At 38.0% G+C, this 14,550-nt stretch overlaps 1 protein-coding gene across 2 annotated transcripts in view; it reads right to left on the bottom strand.

The window, feature by feature from the left end:
* HELZ (helicase with zinc finger) overlaps positions 1-14,550 on the bottom strand; it is a 157,532-nt gene that overhangs the window by 45,309 nt on the left and 97,673 nt on the right. For both annotated transcript variants that reach the window (XM_080826445.1, XM_080826446.1), the window contains exons 24-25: positions 11,245-11,473; positions 3,087-3,291 (exon numbers count right to left, since the gene is read on the bottom strand). In XM_080826445.1, the coding sequence (XP_080682571.1) occupies positions 3,087-3,291; positions 11,245-11,473 (434 nt within the window). The remainder of the gene's footprint in view (positions 1-3,086; positions 3,292-11,244; positions 11,474-14,550) is intronic.

The following is a 14,550-nucleotide window of genomic DNA, read 5'->3' as shown; positions in this document are numbered from 1 at the left end:
TTCTGATGACTGCGTCTCCATGAAATCCGACTGGGACTTAAATCATAGTCTAACATCAACAATACTAATTTTTAATATTTCTTATGCACAGAACTGTGTTAAAAGTTATACATTAAGGAAAACTTAAGGGGAAATTGTATCATGTTTTCACAAACAGTATCCTTTTCTAACAATGAAGTATATCTCCATTCATCAAAAGACTCTAGCACATGAAATAAAATATCTGGAATCTGTTTCGAAATTTTCCAGTGTGTAGATCTGGTGGGGGGATGAGATAAGATCAAGTTGGTAATTCATAAACCTACATGACAGAGGGTCACCTGGGTGGCTCAGTAGGTTGAGCATCTGACTCTTGGTTTTGGCTCAGGTCATAATCTCAGGGTCCTAGGTCTGAGCCCTGAGTTGGGCTCCGTGCTTAGCAGGGAGTCTGCTTGTCCCTCTGCTCCTCCCCCCATTAATGGTCACACTCATGTGCACTCACTCTCTCTCAAATAAATAAAATCTTAAAAAAAAAAAAAAAAACCCTAGGGGCGCCTGGGTGGCTCAGTGAGTTAAAGCCTCTGCCTTCAGCTCAGGTCATGATCCCAGGGTCCTGGGATAGAGCCCCACATTGGGCTCTCTGCTCAGCAGGGAGCCTGCTTCCTCCTCTCTCTATCTGCCTGCCTCTCTGCCTACTTGTGATCTCTCTCTCTGTCAAATAAACAAATAAAATCTTAAAAAAAAATTTAAAAAAAAACCCTAAAGGAGAGGGAATTCATTATACTATTCTACTTATGATTATGTTTGAAACTTCCTACAACAGAAAGTGAAATAAAACAAGACTCTAGTACAAATGCAAACCTCAAAACAATTTAATGGAAGTAAAATAAAATCTTGGGGGGAGAAGGAGATAAAGTGACAAAAACAACCTCTTCCTCACTATACCTCAGTTATTTAAAATTACTGATTATTCTCAGACATGCTATAAATAATCAATACTTTTAAATAGCCAGGTGTATAAATAATTTGATGAACCACTGTGTTAGTGACAGAAACAACAGACGGTATCTGTGGCATCAGAGAAAAGTATTTTCTGAAAAGTAAAAAAAAAAAAAAAAAAAAATCTGGGCGATGGCTGCTTTGGCCTTTAATTACACAATCCTCTTATTAAAAGAGAAAAGCCACAAAAAGAGAGAAAGTGAGGGAGAGAAAGGGAAAAGCCACACTACACTTTCCTGGATGCATCATAACCATTACTCACTTATCAAATATTTACTGAGCAGCCACTACATGCAAAGTGTGGGGCAAGGCATTAGGGGCCATAAAAAGTATACAGAACTGGATTTCAGCCTTCAGGAAGTTTATGGTTTTAGAAAAGCAAGTGGATTGAACATATTATATTTACTTCACCTTTACAAGGAAAACACAGAGCAAACTGCAGGATCTTGCTTGCGATCAGTCCACGTTTGTACCCTGGCTTGAATCTGGCTGACCTATCGTACGTAAACTGATGCTTCCATTCCCAAGTCCATAAGAAGAGTTTACTCTATTGTAGTTAGGGATGTGCAAAGGGTATAATGATTTTACAATATTTTAATTTAAAAGGAACAGTAAAATATAAAAATTTCTACCTGGATTCCCCACTCCCCATACACCATAAACTCCTCGCTGGTCCCTGCAGAGCCGTTCTCTCACACCTCTGACCTTTCGTATAAGCTCTTTCTTAAGAAGCTTCATTCATTCATCTAAAAAAATACTCTGAAGCACCTGTGATAAGCCAAGTGTTGTTCTAGGCACAGAGGCTAGCGCAGTAATACAGGCAAAAATCTCTACCCTGATGGAGCTTTTATATCCTAGTTTCTGAAATGTCTCCTCAGCCTAGCACTATCCCCCTCTATTCAGTGGACTCCTGAACAAGAACTCTGCGGTGGAAACTGCCTTGAATCCACCTGCCTGCTCTGACCATCACCCTCCAACATCTGCTGCAAAGGACTCAGGGGGCCTCATGTGCTCCCCTATGCTTCTCTAACACCTACCACAGCAGCTGGCACAGAGAAGCAACTTAACTATCTGATAAATAAGTTGATTACTAATTCATTAATATTTTAAAGGTTTAGAAATCTAGAAGATTCGTTTATATAAGATGTTTAATCCCCTAGAAATCCCAAATCAGTAAAACATGACTGCACATTTGGACCATTTTTATTTAATAATATATAATGGTATATTAACACAGAAGTAGTTCTCTTCTCAGCTTAATACCTATTTAGCTCAAAGATTTTCAAGATATTAAACCATTAATTATTGTTCACACATCAGGTTTTACATTTTTAAAATGAAGCCCCAAACTGACATATTCTTCTACTTCATTTCTGTCAATAAATTTCATACCATACTGATGACTACAAACACACCAAAAAAAACCAGAGCAGATACTAAACACACTATTCTCATAACTTTCTTTTCTAGATGGTAAGTGCAAGCCTATTTTTTTCAGGCACTGTAGCAAATGCAGCAGCTGTCCCTGCCCAAAATAACTGGTTCAAAAGTAGACATGGCCCTGACTGACCTACCTCCACTCCTGATTGGACTACTTCCTACACAACAAATACAGGTCAAGTCAATTAATCTTCAAGAAGTCAACCAAATTTTCTCACTGGGTCAAATATTACTTGAAATGAATTGATCAACACAGGTTAGAACTGTTTTCGACGAATACTATTATATAATATTATTTCTTGTAATAATATGCTCTGAGGGCTCCTTTTAATGAGTGTTAACAGTCTTTTAAACTGCTTTGTTGTATTCACATCATGCTAAATAAACACCTATCAGCAGAGAGGACAGGGAGGTATTATACAAAGGACACAAAAACAATCAGGTACTTGGAAACTTTTTTGAGGATGATTATGACATTGAGCATGGGTACACACCACACTGTATTCTCACGTGCATATCCAAACTAGACAAGCTCCTTGAAGAGACTGCTTGCCACCCAATGTAACCTTCATTTCCAAAACTTGAAGAAACTTGCAGCCCAGTGAACCTTGGGCCCTTCTGTGCTGTTCTCTCCCTCTACCCTCTTCGACTCCGACAGCAGGCTTTACCTTGGGGGGTGACTGCTGCAGTTTGTTGGTATTTCCTGAATGCTGCAGTCGTAGAGCCCGGGGGATAAATTCAGGTGCCAGTGGATTCAACACATACGTCTTCTTGAGTTCTAAAGCCTCTAGCTGAGCTTTGATCTGTTCAAAAGTGATTCCGTGTAGGCTATTATTTTCATGACACAGGGCAATAAACCGTTCCCAAAATTTCCTACAGAAAAGATTTAGAAGATCAGTTTACAATTTCAGTGGATAAAATCACAGAAATGAACATAAGCAACTAAAGATAGTTTCAAATTCCCTCTTCCCACCCCAAATCCTCAGATCAACATTCACCTGACTATGATTCAGGTATAATCTTTCTACCAGATCACAAGACTCCAGAAATTCGATTCTGAAACTATAGTCATGTCGAATATTGTGGAAAATACAAATTATGCTCTCAATTAATTTTGCCTGACCAATGCAAGTAATGTCGTCAATGCTCAGTTATCCACACTAATCTAAAATGAGTTTTGATATCTACATAATAAGTAAGGATTTCAAAACTGATGCTACCTCATTTTACAGATGATTTGTACTTATGACATACTCACATATACGTTATAGACACACACAAATATAGACACATATATAAATCAGACTAATTTGAATTATGGGGCCAAAGGAACCTGGTGCTAGATGACTAAGAGAAGCCAACTCATGACATAAATCTGAACCACAAAGTAGATAATCCTCACGGAAGATAACTTAAGAAATAACTAGCTATTTCTGTATTTTTCTCTTACTTAAACAGATGCCTTGTCACAAGCAGAACATAGAACATTAATTGACTAAGAGAGTTAAAGTAATTATGAAAAATGCAGGAAGTTGGATGTGAATTTTAATGTTGATTATTCATTTCCTAATCAAATTAATAAATAGTAAAGGGAAAAAAATTCAAAAACTTGTTACAGTTGGATAGCTGTTTTCCTACAGGTTTGGAAACTGATCTCTAAATATCAAAAAAATTAAATACATGTTACAAAAGACAACATAAATTTTTTAAAATTTTAAATAACTATTATAAATATGCATACCCATCTTTAACATGAGGTTCAAATAATGTTTTATTACACTATAAAAGATATATGATATGGTTTCTTCCCAAGTTGGTATCCTTGTGTCCAGGTGGACAAGAAGTAATCAAGATGGCTTCAAGAAGCATAAATGAAAAGGTTTATATTATAAAAGTTAGTATAGAAGTGGGAATTGGGTTATTCATATATTCATAAGACTTTGCAGGGTTTAATTTTGAACTATGTTTCTCTTACATATGTCTTTTATACTTTTTTAAAGACAAATTTAAGAAATGGATCCAAAAGAAATTTCAGGTCTATATGTCAAGAACAAGTATTACAAAATGTTAAATGGGCATTTCTGACAATAAGACATAAAGGCTAACAAGACAGTCATTCAGCTACAGGAAGTATGTGTTGCTAAGAAATGCACACTAGTAACCTTTATTTTTATTAAGAACCCTTCTGGGGGTGCCTGGGTGGCTGAGTTGGTTAGCATGTGAATCTTGGTTTCAGCTGAGGTCAAGATCTCAGGATCATGATCTTGGGGTCATGAGATGGAGCCCCACGACAAGCTCCAGGCTCACTGCAGAGACTGCTTGCCCCTCTCCCTCCCACTCTGCTCCTCCCTGCTCTCTCTCTCTCCCTCCCAAATACATACATACATACATACATGTATGTGATCTTAGGGGAAAAAAAGAACCCTTCTGAAGGAATCAAGGCTTTTTTCTCACAGTCTGATAAACTAAGGAAGAACTATCTTTTTATTTTTTATTTATTTATTTGAAAGAGATAGAGTGTGTGAAAGAGAGCACAAGCAGGGGGAGTTGCAGAAGGAGAGGGAGAAGCAGGGCTCAATTCCAGGACCTTGAGATCATGACCTAAGCCAAAGGCAGACACTTAACCAATTGAGCCACCTAGGTACCCTGGATTATCTTTAATATAGCACTCAGGAGCTAAAATCCATAAACTTTTCTGCCCTTTTGATTTAAATAAAGCCACAATATTCAACTGTGTGAATATTTATCAACATGATTCTACATGCTACATTCAGAAGAAGTTTCTTTGGTCTAATTGATAAAATATCAATTTCATAAAATGGCATTTCATATTTGGGTTGAAATTCAAGACAGAGCAACTTTTACTCTAAGTTTTTAATACCAATTTTTTATAATGGATTTTCATTTCCAGCATAGAACTTGTTTTATGTTCAAGCTCCTTTTTAAATTCCATACCCTGCTCCTATACCGGCCTCACTGACCTCAGCTGCACTTGAACAAGAGCTGAAGTTACACGGAGTTAATTAAGCAGAACCTTCAAACAACCCCACAGTTCAAGAGAAGCTAGTAGCTCAGTGACAGTCTTTGTCTACAAGATGTCAGGGATCTCAAAGACCCAGGCTTAGAGCTAATGAACACCATTTCAGAACAATAAACACAGTAAGTTAATCAAGTTAAACAAGTTCCTTCCGAAAGTAACCTGAAATCTCCATTTTAAATCTCACTTATCCTTTGAATGACCCACTGGTACGGGGAAGTGGTCAAGCACATGGATTCCAGAATTCCACTCTGGGGTTCGGTGGTGGCTCTGTCATTCAGCTGTGTAACTTCAGGCAATTCAATAACTTAATCTCTCTCTGCAGCTCAATTTCCACATGTGTAAAATAAGGCTCCAACAGTATTATTATTATAATTTTATATATATATATATATATATATATATATAGGAAAAATACATTTCTCTGAAAATTTAAAAGTGAAGGAAAAAATACATATATATATTATATATATAATATATATGTTATATATATTATATATATTATATATATATAATATTACTTTCTCACTTTTAAATTTTCAGAGAAATGTATTTTTTCCTTCAAAAGTTCTTTTTTTTTTTTAAAGATTTTATTTATCCATTTGACAGACAGAGATCACAAGTAGGCAGAGAGGCAGGCAGAGAGAGAAAGTGAGGAAAGCAGACTCCCCCCCATTGAGCAGAGAGCCCGATGCGGGGCTCGATCCCAGGACCCTGGGATCATGACCTGAGCTAACGGCAGAGGCTTTAACCCACTGAGCCACCCAGGCACCCTTCCTTCAAAAATTCTTAAAGTTGAAAATTTTCCTTTTCTTGGGGCTCCTGGGTGGCTCAGTCATCAGGCGTCTGCCTTTGGCTCAGGTGGTGATCCCAGGGTCCTGGGATCCAGCAAGCCCCACATCAGGCTCCCTGCTTGCCCAGCAGGAAGCCTCTTCCACCCTCTCCCATTCCCCCTGCTTGTGTTCCTCTCTCCCTCTCTCTCTCTGTCAGATAAATAAAATCTTTAAAAAAATAATTTCTTTTCTTTTCTCTCTTCATGTAGGCTCACAGCCCTTGAACTCCACAATACTTTATTAAATACTATGTATGGCATTATCAGGCAATTCTGAACACACAGATCACTTGAGAACTTCAACTATATTCAGAATGAGAAGACTTCACCACTGTGGTTATTTATAGGGTGCACTAATTCTGAGGCCCATCCCTAAAATTTTCACATATTATTATGACAACAATTTGGACTAGAGAACCCAAGTATGTTTCTACATTGTAATATAATTACAAGTATTTCAAAGAAGATAACCTTAATTTTAATTACCGTATGAACAAAGTTTGGTTTTGTTTTTATGCTAACCTTGCTTCTAAGATCACCAATAAAAGAGTGAAAAATCACTGGGCATCCTTAAGTTATAGAGAGTGCATATGTATACATACACATATACATACATCTGAAATACGATTTTATCTCACTCAGTAAATGGAATTTGCTAATGAAGAAATCAGTTCACAGGAAGACCTCCTCCAAACACACTGGTTTGGAGAAATGTATGACTCCTCCCGGCCCTCCCCATTCGCTGTAGATTTATACAAGCATTTTCTTCAGTTCCTGGGAAAGGCAGGGTAAGCCAGAGAGAAGAGTTTGGGTTTTGAAGCCGGTGTGACATCTGTTTGAGTGAACCATTTAATAGGTAAATGACCTTGGGCAGTAATTTAAACTCTTTGAATCAGGCAGCCCATTTAAAATGCAAATAAAATTCGCACATTGCAGGGTTGTTGGGATGACTGAATAAGGCTAAGTGTGCAGAGCACTAACCAAGCACCTGGCAAGAGAAAGCTGTCAGTAAACAGTAGCTACTATTCGTTGACTTGGCGAGCTGGGGAGGAGGAGGGTCATTACATTCACTTTAGGTTAATAGATAAATTCTATTTAAAAATACAACAAAAAGGGGCGCCTGGGTGGCTCAGTCGGTTAAGCGGCGGCCTTCAGCTCGGGTCATGATCCCAGGGTCCTAGGATCGAGTTCCACATCAGGCTCCCTGCTCAGCAGAGAGCCTGCTTCTCCCTCTCCCTCTGCCTGCCGCTCTGCTTGCTTGTGCTATCTCTCTGTCAAATAAATAAATAAAATCTTAAAAAAAAAAAAAATCATGTAATGGTTGATTTTTTAGAGATTTTTTATTTTTTTATTTTTTATAAAGATTTTTTATTTATTTATTTGACAGACAGAGATCACAAGTAGGCAGAGAGACAAGCAGAGAGAGAAGGCGGGGCGGGGGACAGGCTCCCCCCGAGCAGAGAGCCCGATGCGGGCCTCCATCCCAGGACCCTGGGATCATGACCTGAGCCGAAGGCAGAGGCTTAACCCACTGAGCCACCCAGGTGCCCCTAACGGTTGCCATCTACACTGGTATACTATATACCATAATTATTTCTTGAAAATTTAATCAATATTTAGAAATATATTAGTTTTTCACAAATATTGAATGGGACACAGGGGACGTAGCTAATTAACTCAAACTACAAAGAATTCATTCCTCTGTTACTACAGTGCCTAAGAATCATACATGTAGGGACACCTGGGTGGCTCAGTCAATTGGGCCTTCGGCACAGGTCATGACCCCAGAGTCCTAGGATTAAGCCCTGCAAATCCGCATTGGGCAACCTGCTCAGGGAGGGGCAGCTTCTCTCTCTGCCCCTCACCCCATTCTTGTGCTCTCCTTCACTCTTTCTCTCAAATAAATAAATAAAATCTTTTAAAAAATAAATAAATAAAGGCCATATACAACAAGTCCACAGCTGACATCATACTTAATGGTGAAAAGCTGAAAGCTTTGGAAAAAAAAAAAAAATCATGTATGTCCCCCAAGTTTACTTGTATTGTGAGATTAAATTAATTTCTAATGAAATTTAAAAGATTAAAGCACAAATACCCATACACTTCAACTATCAGCTCTTGGATTAAAGCCGTGATTACACTGTCCAAGTAACACAGATAACCAGCATTCCAAATTAGCTACACATCACATGATTTTTTTCTCCCTACATATTAACCTCTTACACTCCGCTGTATAGTAAGAAATAAGCAACCAATAGGCCTGGCTACAAGTTAAAAATTAGCCCTAGATAATTCTGACAGCATGGCCTCAGAACTATTCACCTAATTGCTCTGAGAAAATAACAATTTATGTCAGAGAAGGGGTGAAAAATGCTGATTTCATGGAATTCAGAGCATAACACAACTCTACAAAAGGGATAATGGTTTTTAAAAAATAATATTCATATTGTATTCATATTGACAAATGTTTGACATTATTTATAAAAGGAGTCTAAAACAAATCTGGTTCAAGGCTATTGTTATATCTACTTATTCCCCCAATAGTTGCTAATTTGTTTTTTTCCCCCCTAGTTTTTTTTAATAAGTTTCCTTTTTTTTTTTTTTTGAAGATTTATTTATTTGACAGACGGAAATCACAAGTAGGCAGAGAGGCACGCAGAGAGAGAGGAGGAAGCAGGCTCCCCGCTGAGCAGAGAGCCCGATGTGGGGCTCGATCCCAGAACCCTGGGATCAGGACCTGAGCCGAAGACAGAGGCTTTAACCCACTGAGCCACCTAGGCGCCCCAAGTTTCCTATATTATATGTGTTTTAATCTATTAAATTCTAACCAAAGTGTATGTATTCTCACACTTTTCAAATGATAAATATAAACAAAATGGTAAATATCACAGCAATATTCTAACCAAATATGCTTTCAATGTATTATAAAGTAACTAAAGTTACTCCTAAAATTCTTAGGAGAAAAGCTAAATTATTACACCTAGTTTTATTCATTTGTAACTTGAAATTAGTATATTTCCTTCCCCAACTTTTCGTCATTAGTGGCTAAAAATGAACACAAATCTATCTTTTAAGTGTTAAATTAAAGATATTTTGGGGGTGCCTGGGTGGCTCAGTCGATTAAGTGTCTGATCATGATCTTGGTGTCTTGAAATCGAACCCTGCATCAGGCTCCCTGCTCAGTGGGGAGTCTGCTTTTCCCTCTGCCTCTCTCTCAAATAAATGATAAAATCTTAAAAAAAAAAAAAAAAGATTTTACAACAGGACTGTTTAGCTATGCATAAATAAGTCATGGACCACTCAAGTCAAGTCTTGTGGATTTTTTTAATTATTTTTCTTAAGATTTTATTTATTTATTTGTCAGAGAGAGAGAGAGAGCATGAGCAGGAAGGAGGAGCAGAGACAGAGGGAGAAGCAGGCTCCCCACTGAGCAGGGAGCCCCATGTGGGACTCGATCCCAGTACCCTGGAACCATGACCATGAAGGCAGTCGCTTAACCAACTGAGCCACCCAGGAGTCCCGTGGATTTTTTTTAAATAAAAGGTTATTTTTCAAAACCTAACCATAAATTAAAACTACTTGATTCCTTTGTTAATGGCTTCCCCCTATAAAGTATATTAACTTCTTCTGGAGTCTTAAACTCTAATACATGCAGATTATTATTAAAGGTCCCAGTTGTTTCCTTTCCCCATAGAATTCTTCTTCCTGCTGAAACAGGAAAACAGACACTAAAACGCTGTCATATCTATATTGCAATAGAAAAGGTGGTTTAGGCCACTTCTTAACAGCTTTGTCTCCTTTAATTCTAACTATCAAAAAGAAATAATTACCCAAGGCATATTCGGGACTGTTGACATTGCTTTCTACTACCTGAATTCACTTTAACAGGTCCAGAATACTTTCACAACTTTAAGTAACCCCTAATGTATTTCTTTTCCATAAATAATATAGGCTATAAATTTCTGTTCAAATGTTTTTTTGTTAATGGTAACATAAGTTTCAACACTATAAAGACCAAGTCTCATATTACTAGCCTCAAACAGTTAAAATTCCTATTACCTGGTGTAAATAAATAAAATAAATAAAGTAAGTATATAAAGAGTAATTTTTTATTTTGATATTTTAACTACATTTTAGTAGAAAATATAGGAATACTAGCAACACTATCCAAACACAAGTAATAACCACTCCTAACCTCCTTAATTTTAAGAACTTTGGATTAAACAAACACCAAGAATCATTTACACTGAGAAGCCCTGAGAGAAAATAAGTAGAGAAGGAAATTCATCAAAAACAAGCTCACACAATAATGAAGGGGGAAAAAATGAAATAATATCAATATAAAATTCAGTCTCCATCAAAGATACACATGTATACACAAAACCACCTCAGGACCCCTGCACAAGCTGTTCCCTCTTCCTGGAACACTTTCACCCAGATATCAGCATAGCTCACTCCTTCACTTCAAAGTCAGCTTCTCAGTGAGGGACGCTCTGACCACACTCCATAAATCACAAAGCAGCCCACCGTACCCCCATCACTCCTAATTCTCCTTAATGTTCTATTTCTCTTCCACTGAACTTACCACGTACGAGACTACAGTATTCTTATTCTGTTTATTCTCAGTCTTCCTCTCCTCCCCAATAAAACATAAAGCCCACAAAGGCAGAGATTTTTATTCATTTCTGTCACTGATACATTCTTAGTCGCTAGAAAAGCGCTTAGAACATAGCAGGCACTCGGGAAATACCTGCTGCGTGATGACTAAATGAAAGAATACATAATTATGAACATAATGAATAGACCCAAAGCAATATATTTTTGTGTTCCCGCTGGATATCAGGGGACTGAACCCGATTTTAATTGGCCAAGAGGTCATATAAATAAGTATATACGTAGGGATGCAAATTACTGTACATTTCCCCCTTTAACGTCTTAGTCGGTAACACAGAATTACCTGCATCTTCCAATAGAGCACAAAGCAATGGGATCGCCCACCACAGCAACCAGGGATTGTGCTCTTGTGATGGCGGTATTGAGAAGTTTGTAGTTAGAGAGAAAACCATAATCTAAATCCTCCGTGGAATCTTCCAGCAGCTGTTCTTTCTTCTTAATCGGTGTCTGTTTATGTTTACAAGTATGCCTTGTACGCACTGTGCTAAGAAACAAAACTCTGAACTGTTTTCCTATAAAAAAATAAATGAATGAAAGACTTAAGATAACTTTGAACCACTGGTATAATCAAAGCATTTCAGTTTTTAAATGTTATTGCTAAGTAACAAGTGTCAGTGAGGATGTGGAGAAACTGAAACTCCTGTGTCCTGCAGGTGGGAATGGCAAATGGTATGCCAAAGACTCCGGAAAGTAGTGTGGCGGCTCCTAAAACAATGAACATAAAACTAAAACACAGAATTAAAATGAAGCATAGAATTAACACAGGGTCCAGCAATTCCACTTCTGGGCATTTACTCAAAAGAGCTGAAAGCAGGATCTCAAACATATTTATATATTCATGTTCGTAACAGCATTAGTCGCGGGGGCAAAAGGTAGAAACAACCCAAGTGTCCATCGACAGATAAGTGGATAAACAAAATATGGTGTATACATACCATGGAATATCATTCAGCTTTGAAAAGGAAGGGCATTGTGACACACACTACACCACGGATGAACCCTGAAGACATCACACTAAATAAAATAAGCCAATCACAAAAGAACAAATACCACAGGACCACACTTCTATAAAGTACCTAGAGTAGTCTAATTCATAGAAAGAAAGCAGAATGGTGGTTGCAAGAGGCTAGGGGGTGGAGAGAAGTGGGACAGGGAGTTATCGTATAATGGGTACAGAGTTTCAGTTTCACAAAATGAAAGGAGTTCTGGAGAGAGATGGTGGTGACGGCTGCACAATGAGGTTAATATCCTTAATGCCAATGAACTGTGGCATTTTATGTATTTTTGAACTGGAGAGCTACTTTCAGAATGAACACATAAAAATGGTTAGAATGATAAATCTTACTAAATTTTAAAAATATTATTGCTGGAGGGGCGCCTGCGTGGCTCAGTGGGTTAAAGCCTCTGCCTTCGGCTCAGGTCATGATCCCAGGGTCCTGGGTTCGAGCCCCACATCAGGCTCTCTGCTCAGCAGGGAGCCTGCTTCCTCCTCTCTCTCTGCCTGCCTCTCTGCCTACTTGTGATCTCTGTCTGTCAAATAAATAATGAAAAATAAAATCTTTTAAAAAAAAATATTATTGCTGGAACCAGACTTAATGATTATCTCATCTAAGGTCCCACTCCATACAAGGCCCATTCCTTGAAGCAGGGTCATCCACCCTTCTTGCTAACCAAGGCAAACACAGCTGATTCCATAAGAAAGGCTTACGGAGAATCTAGTTTACACAACATTTTTTCTTATGGTCTTTCTTATAGTAACACATCCATTCCCTCATTCTGTGACAAATCTATAAATTTCCAAATACAGTTTTAATATCAATCTTCAGTCTTCTCTAGCCAAGCAACCCAGGTTCTTTCAATCACTTCTGATTCGTCCCATGTGGCAGTTTTTAGACCATGCATTACCTATCCTAGGTCTCCTCTGGGTGCTTCCTACCTTACTGGCAATATTCCTTCTAAATGCATGCCCAAATGTCTACTCTCACCATTACTATTTAATACAGTACTGGAAGTCTTGGCCTCAATCAGACCAAAAAAAAAAAAAAAAAGGGCATCCAACTTGGATGGACAAAGTCAAACTTTCACTATTTGCAGACATGATACTCTATGCAGAAAACCCGAAAGACATCACCAAAAATTTCCTAGAACTAATAAATGAATTCAGCAAAGTCGCAGGATATAAAATCAAAATGCAGAAATCTGTTGCATTTCTATATACCAAAAATGAAGCAGCAGAAAAAAAGAAATCAAAAATCGATCCCATTTGCAATTGCAGCAAAAACCGTAAGATATCTGGGAATAAACCTAACTAAAGAGGTAAAAGATCTGTACTCTAAAAACTACAGAATTCTTATGAAAGAAACTGAAGAGGCTACAAAGAAATGGAAAAGCATTCCATGCTCATGGATTGGAAGAACAAACATTGTTAAAATGTCTATACTACCCCAAAACAATCTAAACATTTAATGCAATCCCTATCAAAATGCTACCAGCATTTTTCGCAGACCTAGAACAAATAAAATTTGTATGGAATTTGTATGGAACCACAAAAGACCCCAAATAGCCAAAGCAATTCTGAAAAAGAAAAACAAAACTGGAGGCATCACTATTCTGGATTTCAAGCTATATCACAAAGCTGTAGTCATTAAGACAGTATGGTCCTGGCACAAAACAGACACACAGATCAATGGAACAGAATAGAAAACCCAGAAATGGACCCAAAACTATATGGTCCACTAATCATCAACAAAGCAGGATAGAATATCCAATGGAAAAAAGACAGTGTCTTCAACAAATAGACACATGAAAAGATGCTCAACATCACTCATCATCAGGGAAATACAAATCAAAACCACAATGATGGGTAACCAGGGTGGCTCAGTCGTAAGTGAGAAACCAAACTCTTGGTTTCAGCTCAGGTCATGATCTCAGGGTCTTGGAACTGAGCCACACACTGGGCTCCATGCTCAGCACAGAGTCTGTTCGAGATTCTCTCCCTTTCCCTCTCCCTCCCACTCTGTCCCTCTTCCCCACTCATGTGTGCACGCTCTCTCTCTAAAATAGATAAACAAAATCTTAAGAAAAAAAAAAGAAAAAAAAAATCAAAACCATGTACTTCACACCTGTCAGAATGACTAAAATTAACAACATAAGAAACAACAGGTATTCATGAGAACGTGGAGAAAGGGGAACCCTCCTGAATGTTGGTGGGAATGCAAACTGGTGCAGCCACTCTGGAGAACAGTCGGCGGTTCCTCAAAAAAATAAATTTGAATTGACTTACAATCCGCAATTGCACTAGTAGGTATTTACCCAAAGGATACAAAAATCAGATTCCAAGGGGTATATGCACCCCAGTGTTTACTGTAGCATTATCAACAACAGCCAAACTAGAGAGAGCCCAAATGCCCATCAACTGATGAACAGATAAAGAAGATGTGGTGTACACACACATTCACGTGCGCGCACACATACACACACCAGAATATTACTCAGCCATCCAAAAGAACGAAACCATGCAATTTGCAATGACGTGGATGGAACCAGAATGTATCACGCTAAGGGAAATAAGTCTATCACAGAAAGACAA

Source organism: Martes martes (genome assembly GCF_963455335.1).
Source record: "Martes martes genome assembly, chromosome: 16".
Taxonomy (NCBI): domain Eukaryota; kingdom Metazoa; phylum Chordata; class Mammalia; order Carnivora; family Mustelidae; genus Martes; species Martes martes.
This window is presented reverse-complemented; position numbering and strand designations above follow the sequence as displayed.